This window comes from Gambusia affinis, linkage group LG17 (genome assembly GCF_019740435.1).
Source record: "Gambusia affinis linkage group LG17, SWU_Gaff_1.0, whole genome shotgun sequence".
NCBI classification, from domain to species: Eukaryota; Metazoa; Chordata; class Actinopteri; order Cyprinodontiformes; family Poeciliidae; genus Gambusia; species Gambusia affinis.
Window position 1 is genome coordinate 10,928,618 of NC_057884.1, and position 21,601 is coordinate 10,950,218.

Here is a 21,601-nt window from a genome sequence, read left to right on the forward strand (position 1 = left end):
ACCCAACCACTATCAAAACACACAAACAGGAAGGACAACACAAGAGCTCAACGCTGACGGCATCACTGGATTAAAAAAGTCAAGAGGGGAGACGAAATTATACATTCAGTTTCCTGTTAAATTTCAATAGCATTTTCTGTACAAATAAAAATCTAAAAGCAAAAGGTGATTCGACAAATCACTGGTCCAGAAAGGCTAAATACACAGTCACCCCACACATTTCAGAGTGTAATATACAGCAAAAACTGAACATTTTCAATTTCTACCAACTGAAGTCTTTATGGATCAGGTGATTACTTTGAATTTGAAGATACATCCGATTGGACAAGGTAAGTGCTTTTCTAGACCACTGTATTATATTGTACTGCTATAATTTGAAGATTTGCGTGTGTTTGAACTGAGCACACAAAGATGTTCAGATTTTCAAAAACGCTGGCTTGGGCTGCAGGCTGAATTCTGCTGCCGTTGCTCTTTCAGCTCAGCACAAACAGTCGGTTCACACTGACGTTTTCAAACTGTTTGAAACTGCAGCAATAAAATGACCCAAAACCAAGGATTGTATCTGACGCATCAAAATAGCTATTCTCAACAAAAGTCTGTCGTTGTAATACAATTTAAGCAAAAATATTTTGTCTCTTTCTTTCTCCTGGTATGGAGACGAAGTTAATAGAAATTCTTACCCAAATCCTCCCATGTTTGCAGCGGCCGTTCCCTCTCCAAACACTTTACCAGTCGAGGGATTCATGGGATTGCTGAAGGAGGGGCTTGTGCCAAAAGATGCTGTACTACCAAATGCTGGGGAACCACCAAAAGATGGGGGACTCCCAAACACTGGAGGGCTGCCAAAGCCCCCTGCATGAAGGAAAACATAAGTAAGCTTTGCAACTGTCCACAGCAGGAAAAATAGAAAACAAAAATGCTACACTTGGACATTGATTACATTTTAAAAAGTAGTGTAAGACAAACTCTTTACAGGTAAAAAGGTTTCAATTTACACACGAAAAAATGTGAAAGTCTATTTTCCTTGAATGCTTCTAAAACAAATGCTTGTAAAATTAAACTTATGAGTGCCGTGTCATTTATTTGTCGTTTTTTTTTTTTTTTACCAACTTAAAACAGAGCACTGTGATAACTTACAGACAGGACAAATAATTCACACCTAATTCGATGCTTCTGAGCAGCAGGGGAGAAGCGCTGTGCTGAAATTACAGCCAGGCCAGCAGCATGCCCCAGTAAATAATTGATTGAGCTAATGTAATAAGATTACATTCCCCTTACAAAAGCCAGAGGTAGGACATTAATGTGCTGAGCTATACCAGTATCCCAGTGGAGCTGATAGCTGGGATCCCAGCAACAGCTAATTAGGAGAAAAATGAAAAAAAAAATTATGTTAGGATGAAACTCAGTTTAAATTTTATATCCCAGATACTGGTTTGGAATAAGATTATATTCGATTTTATGGTGATAAAAAAAAAGACTTGTGAGATCTCATTCACAAGTGAGACCCGACCCCGGATAAGTGTAAGAAGATGGATGGATGGATGGAAGTGAGATCTCTTTTGATGAAACAAAATAAAAACGGTGTTACTGCTCTGTCCAGCAGATTAGACAGTTTAAGAACCGCAGGTCTAATTCAACCTCATTTAAAAGTTTAGAGAAATTAGTTTTAAAAAAAACCCTAAACACTTCTTCATAATTTTTTAATAAGTATGTCTTCAGTAAGTGCAGAAGCAAAATATGAATGGAAAATTTGTTAAAATCAACTTGCGATGTCGTAAAGCAAAGATGAATCATGTCAATTTAACATAAATCAATGTCAAACCATTGCAATTATTAATCTCTATTAAACTTTTAGAACAATATGGAGAACAAAACCTTTTTTTCCACACCTAATTTTTCATTTTCCACACCTATGCAGGCCTGGAAAATGGTAAAGTAAATTCCCACAATTTCTAGACTTTTCAAGGCTGTGTAGGATCTCTGATGTTGTGGTATTATTAGCATTTTATTACAACCTACCAGGTTTTGTTGGTGACGAAAAAGAGCCAAACCCCTGTGAAGCGACACTCCCTCCACTAGTGCTGAAAGTCCCACTGGGTTTCTGGTCCCCAAAGGCAGAGGACTGGCCAAACCCAAAGGCCTTTGCAGCACTATTCCCAAAGAGATTGTTGGAACCTGGACAGGAAATGGGGAAACAAAGCTAAGGTCACAAGTAGGCCTGTCGCAATAAGCAATCAATCAATTTATTGCATGATAAATTAAAAACGAGCTCCATGATTTCCACTCTGAAGATAAATATTTTCTGAAGTGGAATTACGCACAGAGACATAATAATTCATTGTATTTATTGCTTTGGTTACACACACACACACACAAGTGTGTGATTTATTTCCATTTTATTTCTAGTGTTTGCTTGTGTTTTATATCTAAAATGTCTTCCAGTTGCAGTTTGGAGTGTTCTGTGCAAAATGAAAGTTTATTAGTCTTTGAGAGGGCAGACTTGCATTATTATGCCATTAGCAATATATTAGTTGAAAATAGTCTCAGAACGACAATATTATCAGACATCAGTGTCACAGTGTGACTGTGTTTTAATGAGACAGGTTTAATACAAGATTAGTCCAATCAGAATCAGAACCAGTTTGTCTAAATTTGTGCACACAAACAGATCATTTGCTGTGGATCCACTTTGTTCTCAATGTACAGACATTTAAAATGAAATATATAAATAAAAAATATTAAATAAACTACTAATTGAATGTTGTTTTGTCTACATTTATAGTGAACACAAACTCTTTTCTTTCTGTTTTTTTTTTTTTTTTTTTTAAAGAAAAAAAATAACCAACATACCAGACTGAGCGGGTTGCCCAAACCCTCCAGTTGAAGCAGTGGAGCCGAATGGGTTCTTGTTGGCGGCATCCTCGCTCGGTTTGCCCCCGAGGCCGCTGAAGAATCCTCCAGAAGATGAACCTGCTGCATTGGCTGAAGCTGAACCGAACAAACTGCCCCCAGATGACGACTGCAGGTGGGATAAACAAAGCAGGAAGATTGCGATGTTTTAATATGTTGTACGTCTCAAGAAAAGATTTTAAAATGAGCACTAGGTAGTGAAGCATACTTGTCCAAATACACTTCCAGTTGCAGGCTGTTGGCCAAATACGGGGTTGGCAGCAGAGCAACCAAATCCTGGGGCAAAAACATATTATTTCAACGTTAAATGATTTCATAAAATATAATGAGTGAGTTTATAAAAGAGAGGTATTAAAGGTTTTCTAAATTCTGGCAGATACTTGAATACAAACCTCATAGAATGAGAATATTTGAGAAGAGAACTGTGTGCAACACAATAAGATTGGCTATTGATGACAATAATAATAATAATAAAAAAATCATCCTCTTGTAAGATTCTGCCATTTAATACCATCAATTCTCACCAAATGAGCAGGCTGGTCAGATAAGTTGACATTTATCACACATCATCCAGCTGCTTATCACTCTTGGGCACATATCTTTATTCATAAGGTGTCAGATGATGTTAACTTCAACAACGGAAGATACAACAGTGTCATATTACTGCTTTTAGCCATGTAGCTCTGAGAACTTTTTTTTTTATGGTTCTGAATAACAAGATGGTTTCTGCGTAACTGCTCTAAAATTAAAACCCAGTGAGGTATGAATGGAAAGTGTTCTAGGACATAGTTATTAGAGTTATATACAAACTGTGGTGACAAACAATATAGTATTTAAATGCATTGGTTACTGCTCAGACTCACCTGAGGGTTGACCAAAACTGAATCCTGAAGATGAGGATGTGGTGGTGTTGCTGCCAAAGCCTGATGGCTGCCCAAACCCAGTGCTCTGACCAAACGCAGGAGTTGTGCTTTGTCCGAACAGCCCTGACCCGGTGCTGCTGGCCGTGTTGGTGCTTCCACTGCCGAAGGAGAACGAACTTGCATCGCCAGCAGTTGAAGCTCCAAAAAGACTCGTTCCCCCAGTTGTTGTACTGCTAGAGCTTGGGCCAAATGCCGACTGTATAAAAGAAAAACCGCTAGATGACCCGGCGCTGCTAGCAGGTTGGCCGAAGCTACTCTGCCCAAACACGGATTTGTTAAAACCTGCCCCAGTTGAAGCACTAAACCCAGTCGAGCCAAATCCTGTTGCTGAGGGGGCTGAGGAAGCAGGAGGTACAGCTGGCTGCCCAAAAACAGTGTTGGCAGTGGTGGTTGGTGCAGGGGTAACGGTTGTAAGGGTGGCAGTTGTGGCTGCGGGAGCAGCTGTGTTGATAACTGGTGTGACCCCAATAGAGCTGCTGTCTGTCGTCGCAGGAGCTGGAGCAGGAGCAGGGACAGGAGTAGCAGCTGGCGCAGGAGCAGGCTGTGTAAAAATGGAACCTGGTTTTTCGGAAATGGGAACCTGGAATGCTGGCGGGGCTCCCTGGGAGATCGGCGCCATGGTGGGAGCAGCAGAAGTGGAAACAGAAGAAGTGAACGAGGGATCTGGGGTGGCTTCGGTTGAGAAAGGCACGATGGATGGTGGAGGAGGATTTACTTCAGCTGGTGCAACATTGGCAGAAGGAAGGTCTTGGGTAGTGGCAGTTGTCAGCGCAGGAAGTGCAGGTGTGGAAGTTGCAGTGGATGAGGAATCCACTCCAGGTTCTGCGGCCACGGACTGATTGGCTTTTTCCCCAGCTGGTTCAGTGGTGCTTGGTTCTTTTTCAGGGGGTGGTGTAGGTTCTGAGAGCTGCAAAGGAGCTTTTGGTTCCTCTGACGAACTTGCAAGAAGGATACTTAAAGACGTGGGCAAGGTTGAAGGTGTGGCGCTAGATGGGGGAAGAGAGAAAGCTTGCTTGGAGTTTGTTTCAGGAGGCTTGAACAAACTGCTTGATGAAGCACCCTTAGACAAATCGGTAGTTCCAGAATCTTCAGCTGGCTTTTGGAAACCTGACGCAAAGCTGAATGATTGTACTCCCTTGCCACTGCCAAGTCCAGGTTCCCCAAAGGTAAATGCAGCAGCTGGCTTTGTTACAGTATCCTTGACTTCTTCTCCTGGGCCAACGCGTAGTCCAGAAAAACAGCCGAGAGTTTCTCCTCCAGTGGTCTTCGGTGGTTGTGGCTCCGTCCTGAAGGCTGTGGAGAGGGAGTTTTGTTTGGCCGCTTCACCTGATGTGCTTAAGGACAGCGTGGGAGACCCAGTGCCAATACCAGAGGCCGCAGACTTTGGGGTTAGAGAGAACGGCTCTTCTGCAGTCTGACCGAATACCATCTTGCCATTTCCACCAAAGGAGAATTTACTGACATCTTTAACTGCTGGGAAATAAAAGGAGAAACAACGGAAACTATGTGGACATGTCGAACGATTATTTAACACTATTGATACCAAATCACTGAATGGGCTTTACCTTGAGTCATTCCAGCTCCTTGGGAAACAGAAGGGAAAGGGAACCCTGCTGACCTGCAAAACCAACAAAGTTGTGATGTAAACCTGTTCAACAAAGACAGTAATAGATAAATCTCAGGCTCCCTTTTCTCCATGACTGAAGTTAATTTACCCTGGTGTGAAGGAAAATGGTTTGCTGATGCTTGGCTCCACAGAACTAGTAGGAACATCAGAAGCATCCGTTTTGGATGACTGACCTTCAGGAAAAAGTTAATCAAGTTAGTAAAAAGCTACCAAAGTCAGATTACAAAAAGCCAAAAAGATCAGGAGCAGGAGCGGACATATAACGATGAAATGTTTGGATTGATATGATTATTTTCTACAGGTAATGAGATTAAACTTTCCAGCTGTGCTGTACATCCTCAAGCAGAATAACTAATTGATATTTACCAAAAACAAAGCCTGGCTGAAGACCGTATGCACTTTCATTTGAAATCTTCTGAACCCCTGGGGTGGTAGTCTGCCGAGACACAATGAATATATAATGAAAACATGTAATTAGCAAATAAAGGCAACTTTGAACACTTCTACATTTACATCTTATTCACTAAATTTCATCTTAAGGCAGATGGAGGGGAATGAAAATAAGTATGCATGTGCTTGAGTCGTTCTTGTTCAGGTTTAGGTTATTTTGGGAATGTAAGAGAACAGCTTTTGTGGGAGGGTCCGCTGTGTCAACCAAAAGCAATTTGTAGCCTCAATACGAGAGAAACCCGAGACATTTCTCACCTATGCAGTTAAAATTGTCCTCAGTTGAAAAACTGTGAGCAATCAGAGGATTTTAGCTCATCTAATGCAATATAGAGGTACCAGGACGAATATTCAGATATATTAAACAAGAAATATTTTTCCACTAAAGTAACACCCCTGAAAACTCTTACAGAAGATACTTATTTTTGTCTATGAGTTTGGGTACTGCTATTGTATTTTCAAACCAACTAAGTTATTTTTCAGAAAAGTAGTTACATTTAAACATTTTGTTGAGTGATTATTATGAGATATTGTCATGTGGGTGAAAAAAAAAAAAAAAAAAAAATTGTGTGGACAATTCAGCTCACACTCACTCGCTTGACTTGGTTGGCAAAAGCCTGATTTGTGAGATCTGGCACCGAAGAGCTGGGAAAGAAAAACAGAAGAGGGGAGTTAAAGTATAAACCAAAATATGTTCCTGGGTTATTTTTAGTGAAATAATCATTTTAATAGCAAGACAGTCATTCTCCATTTTTTGTTCTGTCAAAGTCACAACAAAAATAAAATATCAGTCATTTTTAAAGTCAGAAAAAAAACTGAAAACTGTAAAACTAGTTGCTATGCAATACTGTAAATGTTGCCGTTAATGCTGTCAGTCCACTTAAAGAGATCATCGTTTTAACATAAATCCAAAATTGTACAACTTTCTTGATTTAAATTGCCAATAATTATCTTGTTTAAATTCATGGAGCCGACACCAGAAGTAAATATGGTCTAAATTATTAGTAGTGTCTACCTGATGATGGAAGAAACCTGAACAGGCAGCCCTTTCTCCTTGAGCTCCTGAACATTGACCACCTGAGGAACCGTCTTTAAGGTGGACTCTGTCAAGGAACTGCTAACAGGACCTGGAAGACATAAAACATCAGCATTGTACAGGATGAATGTCTACAAACTATCAAAAATGTTTCTGTGATGATTTAAGTTGACGGGGGAATAACAGTGTCAGATGTTATTGTTATTGGAGCTGGAGGTGGTTCAATTTAGAGCGTTTTGTCTTCAAGCCATTGTCTCCCTCTGGTGATTTAAAAAAGACATTGCAACATGATGGAGAACAGATTTCCTATTTATTACATATTTCATAGATCTACTGGAACATATTTAATGTTCAGAGTAGATAAGGATTCATTTTGAATAGAATTCAAACAAATCTAAGTAATATTCTCAGCTTGTGTCTTAATAGCTTCTACATTAATGGTGTTTCTGCTTTTTAAAAACACTTCCTGATCATCCAAAACCTGATGCAAACTAAGCCAAATATAAAAACTTTTGATACACTGCAGCCAGTATTTAAGTGAAAGAGATGCTGTGGAGTACAAGCACAAAATCATTGATGTGTATATTCCATCTGCCTGCCTATTGGCTATTCATTTTCCTTTCCCTGAGATGTGCAAGCAATGTGTCCAAGAGGAGAAAGCAAAAACTTAAAACTCAGGAAGAGTTGTTCCAATTAGAGGGAAATAAATAAATGAAGCAAAAATAAATTTAAATGCAAAACGAAATGAAATCTCATAAGGAGAACTGCACAGAATCGTTGGTCTCATTAGGAAAAAATGCGCTGGACTAAAAATGGTAGGACATCGATTTAAGAAGTTCCACCTACCTGTCTTCTGATTGGCCATTTGTCTGCGCATGGCTGCATTGGCTGCAGCCTGCTGGGCAGACATGGTGACTGGGACAGTTCTCTCTGTCGGAGGAGCGCCATGTTTTACTGTCTTTGTGGCAAGAGCAGTGCTGTCAGCCCCACTGAGATTGATTTTATTGGTTGGAACTAAAACATAGAAGCAGCACATATGATGGCAAGTAATTTTACTGTTAAAAGTGACAGCCTTATTTTATATGACAGACGGAAAACTCTAAAAGAATCTGGTTTATTATATTAGCAAATTTGAGCTCAATAATAAGCAGGCAGTATATAATTACCAGGACTGGGAATTGGGCTCAGTCCAAAACCCAAAGATGGTGCCGAGTGAATCTTTGGTAGCGGGGTGGACTGAATGCCTCCAAAGCCTGGTTGGATAGACGGGGTCCTTACAACTGTTGGGTGGCGGGGGGTCGATAACGATGTCACAGCTGGGGGCTGCAGTGGTTGTAGTTCTTCCTCTTCCTGGTCCAAGTGAGACGGGTGAGGCTCCAAGGACTGGGACAGCGAGGACGTTGAGCTTGCATCGTCCAGGTCCTCATAGTATTTCGGGGAAAGGAACGCTGAACGAGACAAGTTGGCTGCAACGGGGAATAAAAAGTAAAAAAAAACAAAAAAAACAATTACTTTGCAGTAAATTTTTTTCCCTCTGAAAGTTATTCATTCTTATACACATTAGGGGTTGAACCAATTAGTCGACTAGTCGACTCTAGGACATCTCGCGAGTTTTTACATTTCATGTCGACTAGTCGCAGTCATGTGATTGCCGGTGGTTACAGCCTGTGCTGATCTGACAGCACAGTAGGCTATACGTCACAAGACACAAGAAAAATAAGTTAATACATTAGTTAAATGATATGTAGATGGATGCATATTTGTGGTTTTACAGTGTTTTTAAAAGGAGATGGAGTTGCAGCTGCAGTCAACTACAAAACACGAGCCGTCTAAAACTCGCCCCCTTCCCGCTAAGGATGTCACTTCATGAGTGTCTTTGTCACGACGATCTAACTAATACATTATGATGTTATGTTGCTGATTAAATAAAGATCTGTGGTAATGCCATCTAAAAGATGTGCGTTTCCTTTTGAATGTTGGTTTCCCAGCAACTTATTATTTATCATAAACTATCCCGATGTTTTGTTGTTTCACTTGTTGCTGTTCTGTGTAAATGCCGTATTTTTCCGTGAAAGCGGGTAATAAAAACTTGTACGTTACTCCAAAGGTCAAGTTGACATCTCGACTCGACTTTTATCATGTTGGCGTTGACTAGAAAATATCTTAAATGGTTCAATCTGCTGAGTCAGCAGAAAGCTGGTTTCCACTTTCTATCGAAGCAGGTGGTTTTGTTGAATTCAGCTGTAACCAAAATCTGCTATAACAAGTTTGACTTGTGATGTTCCAAAAGCACCATGTAGTCAGTGTGATCATTTGACTCCTATAGTAACTATCCAGAGATCATCAGCATCAGCCGGTGTTTAGAAAAACAAAGTCAGACCCGACTTTGTGCAACAAACTTTTCCCCGCTGCTCACGAAGAATGATCTGTTTATTGCTCTTTTAATTCTCCATAATAGACTTAGTAAAAGCAGGAGAAGGGGATTGTGTGTGTGTGTGCGTGTGTGTGTGTGTGTGGGGTGAGGGTTAATATTTGCCGTGAAAATAGCTAATAAAGCCTCCAAGTAGTTGTGAAGGGTTTTTGCGCTTACGTCACTATGACGTCACCGCGACTAGTCGACATCGACTCGACTATTATCATGATGTAGTCGACCTTAAAAAATATGTAGTCGTTCAACCCCTAATACACATCTGGGTGTTTGTTCACACTTTAACATATACGGTAAAGCAAAGATTTTAAAATCGTCTAAAATGAAAGTACCTGGTGCAGTTGAGCGTACAGGAGGCATCTGTCCCTTTGAGAGGAAATTGCGAAGTTGGGACTGTTTAATTGGTGAAATCTTGACTGCTGATGAAAACATAATGTCAGTTTTAAAATATTCAAATATTGTTTATAACTTTATATAAAACAACAAAACAAAACTGGGAAATACCTGAAGATTTGGCTTTGACTTTTGGTGGAGTAACATCCACCCTGGCTTTCAGGAATGCATCCTTTAAACTCTCAAGCTCATTTTCAAAACTATGAAAACAGGAAAAAAAAAAGATAATTTAGCTAGAATTATTTTTAGTCGAAGACCGAAAGCACCACAATATGTTTCTGGTAGCGGGGTGGACTAGATGCCACCCTGCTAACACACACACACACACACACGTTTTTTTAAAACTTGCCTTTAAAAACAACTTTACAACAGTAATAAGGTCAAGTTTGTGAAGATTGACATTTGACATCTGAGTGAATAATGTTTTTGGATATGTCACTTCTTCATAACAAAAATTGAAACTCCTAAATGGTTTTTCTTATCTTTAGAGAGAAACTGGTTTCACTTTCTATCAGAAACAAATTTCTTGGTTGAATTACATTTTTACATTTAAATCTGCTGGCGTAATAAGCATTGTTGGTCTTAACTGCATGGAAGCTGAAATCATTGTGGAAAAGTTTGAGACTGTCCTCTGACTAGGAGTCAGAGAAGTTTCATGTGAAATTTAGAAACAACATAAAAAGTGCACAATTGAAGAAATGACTTTTTGTTCTAATTTCAAACAATTTTGTTTATTAAAAGGGTAAAGTCTGTCCACACAACTTGATAAGTATTTGGACTTCCAAAATAGCCAAACCACTAAAGTGAAGAACTAATTTTAAAGAAAATGTAATATTTCAGGAAAACCTGATCGTGATTGCATCACTATCCATCAACTCTGGAAATAAAAGCATTTTATATTCTTAATTATCTTTTTCTTGGATACTCCTATGGATTTGGAAAGTATTCAAATTCTTTATATAGGTTGTGAAAACGTAAGTATTGAACCAATAAAATGTTGCAGATTATACATACTAAATACAAGCGTAATTCTCTGCCCAATCCTTTTATTTACCCAGCAGCTGTAGATCCAGTTGCAATGTTCTGGCTAATGGAAGGAGCAGCATTTTTACTGTAAAGGCGCAGTGATGAGAGCTCCTGAACCAGCTGGTCCAGTCGGTTCTTTTGCTGGTTGATGATGTAAATGTTGTTGGACAGTGTAGTGAACAGACCCTCCCGTCCAGGAACAACCATGTGTCTGTAAAGAAACGATAACCAAACACAATATTGTCAGTATTCAGAGATTTTAAAATGCTGGTGGGTTCACCTGTTAGGCTTTCGACTCACTTCTGCTTCTTCTTCTTCTCCAGGTGTTTTTCCCATTCCACGTCTAAGACGTCGTTAACGTCTTCCACAGCAGATGTGACATACTGGTAAAGTCTGCGAATTTCCTGAGTTAGGAAAAACAAATGCACAACATTTTTTGGAGGGGAACAGGCAGGTCATTTATTTATTTTTTTTTTTACATGACTCATAAATACTTAGTATTACTACAACTGTGACATTAGTTAATATTTTACTGCACATCTCACCTTGAGCTGTTCTTCGCTGCGTGGATCTAGAGACTTTTTGTACAGAAGCTGTCTGTAATTTTTATCTTTGCTCAACTCGCTCTGCGTTTTGGCTTCCTCTGCCCCGGCAAAGCCTTCAATTAAAGTGGTTTTCAGCGTCCCAATGTCCCCATGGAGAGACTTTGAAGTCAGAAGAAAGAAAAATGATTGATGTCAACTTCAACTATTTTTCTTGGTCTTCACTTAAGTCTTTTTGCAAATTAAGATTATGAAAATAGAACAAAAAAAGGAACTTGTAGATGCTGTGGACCTGCCAGAGTGCTGGCAGCATCTGATTTTGCAATTAATAATAAGCGTTACAGTATGTTTTGATGAATAGTACATTCAATGTTTTACAAAATACTTTCAAGGTTAAACAATGCAAAACAAAACATTCACTTAAAAATATTTTCTTCAGAAGGAAACTTTAAAAATAACTATAATTTGTGCTAGAGCTTGTGGCTTTAGGTCGACTCAAGCTGTTTTTGAGTAATAATTTTTATTAAACACAGTGTTACCTCAGTGGTTTCCTTTATTTCCAGGGTGAAGATGTGAAGGTCTTCAGATTCTTTTCTCAGATCCTTCATCTCGTCGTTAGTACCGACCTTAAAGTCGGCTTTCGTGCTGCGCGACTTCAGGTCGTCTAACTCCTTCTGGAAGTGTGCAATCTGATGACAAGCCAAAAACATTTCATTGCTACTGTGTATTAGAGCAGTTTTACCAATTATTTTATAGATCTAGAACATGTATTTATATAATACAGCGATGTTATGAAACATGTACAGAGTTTCCAAAAATGTTTGCGTATAAACTCCTTTACAAGCTGATAATTGACTAACCTAAAAGACTTGAAGCACAAAAATGAAAGAAAAAACACTTTTAAGTTTCTCAAAAGAATGTTTCCTACACTTATCTTTGGCATAAATGTTACTTTCATTTTAATTTTTAAAAATGCAACAAACAGCTTCAACAAATTTTAAAAGAGGGTGCAGAAGTTGGAATTTATTGCATTTTTTTTCTATTCACACAATAAAAAAAATTACACACATAGCCTTAAATATGCATATCCACCCCCCCATTAAAGTTTGCTTAATTGATTTTTAGCAGGTAGCAGAAAGAAACCACCCACTTGCTATAGACCTCAAGAAGTTTCTGACAATCGTTGCTGGATGTTTGATCACTGACTTGAACAGAATTGATAGAGTCCATCTGTCCTTGTTCATTTCATGTCATGGACTTTGCATCAAAGCATTGTCCATATCAAAATAAGAGATGAAACATTGACATCCCGATTTCTGACTGGGGCTGTACCTTTCTACTGAAAAAAGTTAGCAAACTCAAATTTGAGACATTTCTCCGTTAGTTCAAAAACAGCTGTTTTTGAAATTATTTTTGTTTCATTTTAATTGCAAAAAACTGCTCATATTATGGTTCTTGTTCACTTTCAAAATGCTCCAATACTCCACAGATGAAATAATTCAGACTGTGCCTTCTGTCTCTTCGCACAAAATGATTGTGTATTTTGTTTTGAAATAATTGCAATTGGGGATTTAATATGAGGCTCCCAATGATTTCTGTCTAACATAGTTAACATAATAATCAGTGTTTTGAGTGGAAGGCCACTCATAATTCTGCATGGGTAATATTTTTGAAAGCTTTATCAGCATCTGATGACTGTTCACTGACAAAGTAACAAGCAATTACAAGAGGAATCTAGTCTAGTCACTCTTAAAAAGTGAGAGGTAACACACTGTTATTTTTCAAGAGATTGGAGAGATTAGCTCAACTTAATGTTCCTGCCAATAATAATAATAATTTAAATAAAAAAATAAAAATAAAAAAATCAGACCAGGTTTGAATAGTAGCTTCAATCGTTTGGGCAACAACAATGTCAGCTTTAACAGAAGGATGCATCTTACCTCCTCCAAAATGCCAGTCATAATGGGATCAGATTCTTTCTTCTGCTGCAGCTGCTTCTCCAGGGTCTTCATGCTAACTGTTGTCTGAATAATGAGAACATCAAGAAATGATTATTTAAAGCCTCTTGCCTCCAAAGTTTTAGAAAACACTGCAGTTTACTTAAAAAAAACAATTTGACAAAATCCATTATAGCTTCACTTTTCTTGCCTTTGTGACATTATTATTTTGTCGCTAGTGGCAACCACTAAAATCAAGGTTTTGTAACAGCTGAATTTTCTGTTTGCTGATTAATTAAGCTTTACCAAAAATCACTTCACTGATCACATCCAGATTGATAAAAGGGATTAAAAGCTGTATTACTACTCAGCCTGGTCCTTTATTCCTTTAAAACAGATGCAATTTCAAACCAGTTGTGTACTTTAATAGAAAGTTTTTTGCAAAACATCTGTATCTACGCACATTAGTATTTTTGCACAGGTGCTCCATTATCTGGTTTAAAACCCCCAAACACAGAACTGTTGTGTATATTTATACTGAGCTGTACAAAGTGGGAAAATAAACTGGCCACCAAATGGTAATAAAATTAGCCAGCAATTGTACAGCGACAAGGTAGAAAAAAAAAAAAACTGCCAAACTTGTTTCTGCTTTTACAACATGGCTAATAGGTAATGACTGCAAAAACAGACTACATGAAAGGTTGGCAGTCAACTAGAAGACGGAGTCACGCCTAACAACGGGGGTCAACTACACCTCCTCACTGAGCGAGGAATTTCTGAGTCACTCTCAGCAGCTGACTGAATCACTCTTAAGCCAGGACTCGTCGGCAGGAACTATAATTCTGCGAGAATCTTCGCTTCTGAAGGACTGTTTACATGCTTCAACAGTGAGAAAATACTTTAGGTTGTTCAAATCTTGCAAAAAGGGTCTCTACATTTTGTAGGTTTCTTTCGATAATTTTTTTTAAATTAAATATTCAGTCAAAGAGACATGACATTATTTTGGGCAAAGCAAAACGTCTATAAGGCCTGAGCTTTACAACAAAACCAAGTACCTGTGGAGGTTGGGCACGCCCTTGTGTAGTAGGAGCTGGTTTCTGGACAGCTGTGGGAGGTGTGCCTGTCTGAACTGGACGCACTGGGGCTGACAAAACAATTAATAGATTAAAAACAAGAACCCATGCTAAGAATATTGTAGTTTAAATTTAAGCTTTTATTTATTTTTTTCTTTAAAAAAATAAATAAATCAAAACAAAGAAACTGTGTTTGCAAACATTTCCTTACTCAATACAACTGGAGGCTTCGTGGCTGGGAGTGAAAGGGTGCTAGCTGTACTGGAAGAGGAGACAGCAGCCTTGGGAAGTGTGGAATTAAAGGAGAAAGCTGGTGCTGGGGTCTCCCCTGATGTAAATCTAAAGAAAGAAAAGAATAACTTTTGCATCGCTACATTCATGCCGAAATGTAAAAAGAAAGCTTTAGTAAAAACAAAATAAGAGTTGAGTACCTGTCATTTAGATTTAATTTGACAGAAGGAAGGGAGGCAGCAGGGAGGCTCTGAGGTGTTGACACTGGAGCTGGAGCTGGAACAGGAACTGCGGGTTTCATGGAAGGGGTGCTGAATGAAAATGCTGAAGCAGCAGAGGGAGTTTCAAAAGGAGGTTTGGGAGCAAAAGAGAAGTTCGAGGATGCTGAGCTAAAAGGTCCAGATCCTCCGAGGGAGAAGGCAGGAGGGGCAGTGGTGGTGGTGGCATGAGTGGTTGGAACTGAAAAAGTAAACTCTGATGAAGAGGATGACACTGGAGCTGTAGGAACAAAACTGAACGGGACAGCCGAGGAAGATGCAGCAGGAGCAGACGAAGCAGAAGAGACGGATGCAAGAGCGATGTTTGGGAATGCTGCTGGAGCAGATCCGGCCGAGGCAGCGGCTTTGGCTGGTTGGGCTGCCGAGGAACCTGTGCATAGAAAAACAACCAAACAAACAAAAAGAAAAACACATGTAGTGCATCTCATCACAAGCTGAATTATGCAAATCAGAACTTTTAGATTCAATCCGATAATAATTGACCCGAGATACAAATTTTCATTTACAGTTGTACAATTTCTGTTAAACAAAAAAATGTAATGTTAAATACAATTGGATGCATTTAATTAAAGACATGACAAAATCCGTGGAGTTTAGAAACGTGGTCAACTGAGTCCAACAATATTATTGACCCCAATACGGACATCATTCACGGACTGAACAACAGGTTGAGGCCGTCAATTAATCAATTAATTAATTAAGCAATCCAAACAGTGTAGCTATATGTTGCTGCAGGTCATAGTTTAAATTAAATTTACTGCAAAAATTTTGGAAAAATGTTCAATTCAATTCAGTTTATTTATGTAGTGCTTATATAATATGTTTAAATCTGTGGAAGACCTAAAACCCTTAATGGAAAGAAACTAATTCAAGAGAACGTGACGAGTGACAATTTAAAGCAATGTTTACCACGTTTACTGTAAAAAATGTGTTAAAGTTCCAGTAAACATATGTCTGTAGGAGATCAATTATTTGGATTTGGTCTCTGAAACAACTTAAAAGAACAGCTTGAAAAATGTTTCAGTAACACCCATTTCAAACATCATATGGTCAATTGGGGAAAAAATAAAAAAATAAAAATAGAGAGAGAGAAATAATCTTATCATGAGAAATGGGAGCAATAATGAGTCCAAACACAAATCGGTCCGGTTTCCAAAAAGTCTTTACCTGGCTTTGGCTGCCTCTCTCCTTCCAAGGTGAGGGTAGTAAATGGTGAGACTAGCTGCTTAACCCCAGGATTCAGATTGAGAAGAGCGAATGGGCAGAGCACTCCCTCTGTGGACAGCATTAGCATTGTGGGAGCTGGAGGCAAAGTCTTCTCGTCAGCTTTGGGAAGATAAGAGAATGATATCGACGTTTGTTCTACAAAACGTATAACCACAAAATGAATGTTTTAATTTCACAAAAATAATCAAACGTTTCTTGAGCAACACTTTCGGTCGCAGATGTAGAGAGTCCACTCCGTCTCATCGCCTCTACTGCATTTAGCATCATTTCACTAATCAAGGAGTCAGGGGGAATCTTTACAGCTCTTTGGCAAGGGAACACTCTGAAGCGTCAATAAATTAAAGATCTACTCAAAGATGGACATTTATATGGATTCACAGGAGAAATTATTTGTGCTTTACACTAATCACATTTACAAGCGAAGGTGAGAGCCGTTTTTCTTGCTGTGCGCAATGAAGACAAACTGCTCTTTGTCACCTTAAGTGTAAAATTCATGAGGACATTTGCTCATATGTTAGCAGCACACTCATCTCACGACCTTGGTTCCTTCCGCCCAGTGCTTAGCTTAAAAAGGCGCTCAACAGTCGAGCTTAAAAAGAAAAAAAAAAAAAACTTAAGATGCTTGATTGTGTAAAACACAGCCCACTGCATCTCTCTTCTTGCCAAACCTTCAAACCTTTTCTGCTCCTCACACCCACTTCTCTACACTTAGAAAAATCTTGCATGGCGCTGGCTGCAGCCCAAATTTCAAAAAAATCAAGCCTAAATCAACATCAAAGGATGAAAATTCAGAATTCGTTACCCATATTAATGTGTTTCTGTCAAAATGTATATTAATGCTTACAGACATATCAGGAAAGAGTGTAAAACTCAGGAGATCACAACATTTACTGCTCTATTTCATATCTTTCACATAGCTGCATTTGGATATTCAAACCCGTCTTGCATTTTGCATGCTACATAGACTAAAGACTTTAACCACTGTTGAAAAAATGCATACCGTTTTGGATTACAAAAGCACATTTTAAGCTATTTGGGAGACAAAAGGGTGAAATGGAAACAACAAAAACAAACACAGTAGACCTCATCAGTATTCTGCATTAGGATCGTCTGGGCTTTGTTGTTTGTTTTGGTCCTATAGCTTGTCTGAGCCATTTTAATGAGTACATTTGTTCTCTCCAGATAACTCCGCAGTTATCGCCCCTTCCCCCACTCCCTTCTTGCTCTGCCCTACCTAATGCCTCTCTCGAGATCAAAGTTTTGATGAGCCTACAATCATGTCACAATGTTGCTCAAATTGCACTTCTTTTCCTCAACAGGGAGGAAGTTCTTGACGTGAATGAGGAGAGATGTGACTAGACAGCAGCAGCAACTCTACGTGCGTGTCTGCCAGACTGGGCCGGTGAGGATGAAACAGTGCACTGAGACGGTAGCTTATCACTATTCTTTACACACGCTGCAACGGAGCACTGCAGTGGATGCTGTGCGCACAAAGCAGCCTGATGGATTTCGGTTTCATCTGATCAATAGAGGTGTGTTCAGCAAAAACATTTCGGAGACGAAACAAAGAGGTGATGTATTGCTGCGCGAGAGATGAACTGAGATGAAGTGGAAATAGTTTGCAGAGTTTCTAAGACGAGACTAACAGGCAGCGCTTTTGCAGATCAACTTGAGAAACAAACGGTCGCTTCGTTGCGGCAGGCAGACACAAATATCACCTTTAAGAACGGCCTTGAAACTTTCCGTTTTCGATTATGACATCTGGCCACGTCACATCTGAGAGGCTTCGAAAACAATGGGGAGACGCAACAATAGATTCTGAGAACCTCTCCTTTTTCTTTCCTGTTTGTGCGCCTTTCCTACACTGTCAACCTCCAGACACTAAAAGCAGATGAACACCCATCGTGAGACGTGATTCTGCTTGTTTAGAGAGTTCTCCACTCTGTTGTTGCTTTGTGCAGCCTCTAGACAAAAGATGAAATGCAAGCCACTGTCTGTGGAGTTGCCCAAATAAAGATTTTCTTCTTTGTCATCAACACTAATCCACTTTTTTTTTTTTATCTAATTCCAGAAAAATATAATCCTAAATGCATTTTTATGTTATAGATTGCAACCTACTCAATAGAGAATGTACAATCCAACACTGCATATTTGAAAATAAATGTAACAGCAGTGGTTTGAAAATTATGTGTTTGTATCAGTGTGCTTTCTACTAAATACCACAGTACATTGACTTCTGTGGTAGTCAATGTGGAGGTGAGGTGTATGCAACACAGCTCAAGTCAATCCAGAAATGAGATCAAACAGCAAACGTTCATTTCTTCAGTATGACAACTTTTAGGAAGTGTGATTATAGGAATAAACAACATCAGATTACGTTGTTTTTAGGTTTAAGCTGGAAATACTAATATGGACTACATTAGCATAAAGTCAACTGAACTCAAGCATTATCAGGTTCAAATTATATTTAGAATGTAATTGTACATTTTACTTTCCTCAGCAAATCTGTGGATTTGTAAGTATTTTCTTGCAGGCCCAGTCTTTTGAAAAATCCTTTTCACCTTGGTAAATAAGTTAGTTAGTTATTTCTACTGTGAGAACTGTATTTTTCAATCTCGTTTAAATATATTACTTTACATAAGCAATTTAATTTCTATAAATTTTAAAAGATAATACCTTTCGCTTAGTCCAGATAAGAATAAATCTAAAAGTTTGCCACACTTACTGATTTGGATCTCCTGCTGGCTTGTGTAGTCTATAGCTAAGCCAAGAGGCAGGGTGTCGTCATTCGTCTCAGTCACTGGAAGTTCTGCTCTACTAGCATCTTCCAGGAGCCAAACCTCCCACATCTACAACAACAAACATCAGAACAAAGTACAAATCATTATTAGCAACTTCTAGCAACTCATCGCTTCTAGCTGTGTAATTCGGTAAATGATGACACTTTTAATACAAAGTTGACATTATTCCAAATGTCTTTGTTATGACAACTTGACATTAACCAAAAAAATCAAGATATGACATAAATTTGTTATAATAGTATTACTGATTAAACTTTAAAATTGATGTAGCTTTATGTTATTAAAGCTAAAGTTTAATCAGTCATAAATATTCATAAAGACTTACTCATGTTCATGACGGTGTCATGACAGTCTTATTCACAACCCGTCAAAGTGTTACCCTAAATCCTCATTTCTGATTTAGGAAATCTATATACTTGGAAGTAGACATTGCAGATGTCAACTATACTTTATCACATTTATCAAGAAGCCATGTTCAGTACTGTGCGTGAGATTTTTGTTACTTCAGGAAAGAATCAAAGAGCAATTCTTTCTTTCTATATTCAAAACAGATTTAACAGGTTTGCTTTCTTTATGTTGTTTCTGTTCTTGTTACATACCCTGTCATCTTGTCTTGCAATCACGCTGACCTCAATCGACGCCGCTGACGCAGCCAACATAAGATCCCTTTAAGAATAACAGTAAGACGCAGCAAAACTATCAATTTAGCATGACAATAAAATTCTACAAGGGCAATTATTTAAGTAAAAAGTTACACTTTTTTATTGTAGGCATAAAGAAAATGCTGACACTTACCAGTCTTCTATGTGACTGAGGAAGTAGTGATGCTGTCGCTCTGTACAGCTGCCAAAAACACTCTCACCAAAGTTCAAATACTTTGGCTCCACTTTCTCATCCTTTTTCTGGAGAATTTAAATACGTGCTACAAATTATCAGTGATAAATAAACAAAAACACCTGACTATGTACTGTGTTCTGACACCAATTTGTGGTTTGTTTAAATGCACATTAATAGTTATCACGTTTATATTACAGGCTTTCATTCATCTATCATTTCGATAATATCCTTAAACAGTTTCATAATAACTTATACGAAACATGAGACTTTTTCGATATGTATAACCTGCTCTTCAGCGTTTTGCTATGGAGTCTGGCACTTTTTTTCTAACATGGGTGGTTTCATATTGAAGACTATAAATTGAATTAATTGAATTAAATGAATCGAATGAGTAACAGCGGTTTTGTGGTACTTACAGGGAGGGAGATCAGCACCAGCTCAGGAGGGGTTTCAAGACACCCGTCTGCATAAGCATATGCCACTGCAAACACAGGTGTTCTAAGCCACAGCACATCCAGAGCTGCACAAGAAAATTTGAAACAAAGAGTCAAAAAGGTTTCAGTGCGTGATGAATACATGGTCAGAACATCAGAAATTGCCGAATCAGTTTATAGCATGGGACATTTACAGTGCTAAAGAAATAAAGTCCAGACTGTATTTGGTGCTGTAGTTTTTTGTGCTTTGGTTGGAAAATGTCAGAGAACAGAAAAGCCAGAGCATCACAGAACAAAGTAGGTTTATTCAAAGGATCTGCCTGCTACTCAGGGCTTGTTGACCCCGCTTTCTGAACTGGGGCCCTGATATATCTCATCAGTATGAAGACGACTACCTGGGCAGAAACAATTTCCTCTTCAATAAATCTATTTATACCTTTGACTGGGTCATCAGAATTGTAGAAAGGTGGACATGGGATAACTCTCTTCTCTTCCAGAGCCTTTTGAGCAAGAAAAGCTAATCAGTGTCACTTCTCAAAAAAAAACAAACAAACAAGAATTTGATCTCATAATTGCAAATAAAATGCACTTACTGGTGTATACTGGCTGACGGTGGCATTCATTTTTCCCACAGCAACCTGCTTTCCTTTCGGACTCCAGCTAACTGTATAGAGCAAAGTAAACAAGCAGCAACTGAGCTAAACAACAGGTATAAATGATGTATGAACTGAATTAAATGTGTATTTATATAAGGTAGACTCACGGCAGGTGACACCACTGTTAGCAGGTAGTTGGGCCTGAATCTTGACACCGTCTGTAACCTCAAGAATCATCATGCTGCCATCCGACAAGCAGGCAGCCAACATGGAAGGCTGAGCAGGGTTCCACTTCAGGTCCTGAACCAGAGCATCAGAGGCCACCGCTGGCTGCAACGACGCAAATGGTGACTTCTGTGGTCTGGCCTGACAAGAGAAAATATGACAAATCAGAAAATAAATGAATGACTCACACAGTTTTTCTGGGAATTCTGAAAGCAGAAGGCTAAAAAGCTTAAATAGATATTTTTGAATGCATATTTTCATATTTGAAGGTTATGGTTCACGTGCATCTCACAGCTTTACGCGGGCTTAAATATTTCAAAAAAATAGTCTTAGCGATCACACAAAGTTTTGTCGCGCATTCTTTTTTTTCTTTTTTTTCAACTTTGCTTTGTTAATCACAAAATACTAATGCTAGCATTTTTAAAACAAACATTTAAGCAGTTACCTTGTTTATGAAGGTTCGGACATCATAAAATGCGATGGACAAACCGGTCTCCTCGGAGGTCCCACAAACTGACAAAGTGAGTTCATCACAACTCAGAGCCAAGTGATGCAAAGACATGTCTCCAGTCACTTCCACCAGAGCTGGCACACCTTTGACTAGAACACAGTACAAAAAAAAAATTAAAA

General features: G+C 38.7%; 1 protein-coding gene and 1 long non-coding RNA gene across 4 annotated transcripts in view; one reads left to right on the forward strand and one right to left on the reverse strand.

Moving 5' to 3' along the window:
• Positions 1–21,601, reverse strand: part of nup214 (nucleoporin 214) — a 33,143-nt gene that overhangs the window by 9,681 nt on the left and 1,861 nt on the right. The window contains exons 3-33 of one of the 3 annotated variants that reach the window (XM_044096554.1): positions 21,417–21,571; positions 20,914–21,112; positions 20,744–20,814; positions 20,587–20,650; positions 20,133–20,236; positions 19,675–19,781; positions 19,479–19,545; positions 18,804–18,927; positions 16,019–16,177; positions 14,774–15,221; positions 14,554–14,681; positions 14,325–14,413; positions 13,273–13,356; positions 11,872–12,021; positions 11,336–11,494; positions 11,091–11,194; positions 10,819–11,001; positions 9,876–9,964; positions 9,704–9,790; positions 8,110–8,409; positions 7,790–7,957; positions 6,923–7,034; positions 6,501–6,552; positions 5,827–5,896; positions 5,549–5,633; positions 5,399–5,451; positions 3,774–5,303; positions 3,119–3,186; positions 2,851–3,019; positions 2,020–2,175; positions 681–852 (exon numbers count right to left, since the gene is read on the reverse strand). In XM_044096554.1, coding sequence (XP_043952489.1) covers positions 681–852; positions 2,020–2,175; positions 2,851–3,019; positions 3,119–3,186; positions 3,774–5,303; positions 5,399–5,451; positions 5,549–5,633; positions 5,827–5,896; positions 6,501–6,552; positions 6,923–7,034; positions 7,790–7,957; positions 8,110–8,409; positions 9,704–9,790; positions 9,876–9,964; positions 10,819–11,001; positions 11,091–11,194; positions 11,336–11,494; positions 11,872–12,021; positions 13,273–13,356; positions 14,325–14,413; positions 14,554–14,681; positions 14,774–15,221; positions 16,019–16,177; positions 18,804–18,927; positions 19,479–19,545; positions 19,675–19,781; positions 20,133–20,236; positions 20,587–20,650; positions 20,744–20,814; positions 20,914–21,112; positions 21,417–21,571 — 5,506 coding nt within the window. Of the gene's footprint in view, positions 1–680; positions 853–2,019; positions 2,176–2,850; positions 3,020–3,118; positions 3,187–3,773; positions 5,307–5,398; positions 5,452–5,548; positions 5,634–5,826; positions 5,897–6,500; positions 6,553–6,922; positions 7,035–7,789; positions 7,958–8,109; positions 8,410–9,703; positions 9,791–9,875; positions 9,965–10,818; positions 11,002–11,090; positions 11,195–11,335; positions 11,495–11,871; positions 12,022–13,272; positions 13,357–14,324; positions 14,414–14,553; positions 14,682–14,773; positions 15,222–16,018; positions 16,178–18,803; positions 18,928–19,478; positions 19,546–19,674; positions 19,782–20,132; positions 20,237–20,586; positions 20,651–20,743; positions 20,815–20,913; positions 21,113–21,416; positions 21,572–21,601 lie in introns of all 3 variants that reach the window. The other 2 variants (XM_044096552.1, XM_044096553.1) reach the window with 2 other exon arrangements.
• On the forward strand, positions 744–18,227 carry LOC122819654. The gene is made up of 4 exons (XR_006368646.1): positions 744–872; positions 2,831–3,025; positions 11,114–11,176; positions 17,398–18,227. It is a non-coding gene; the product is annotated as an uncharacterized LOC122819654 (long non-coding RNA).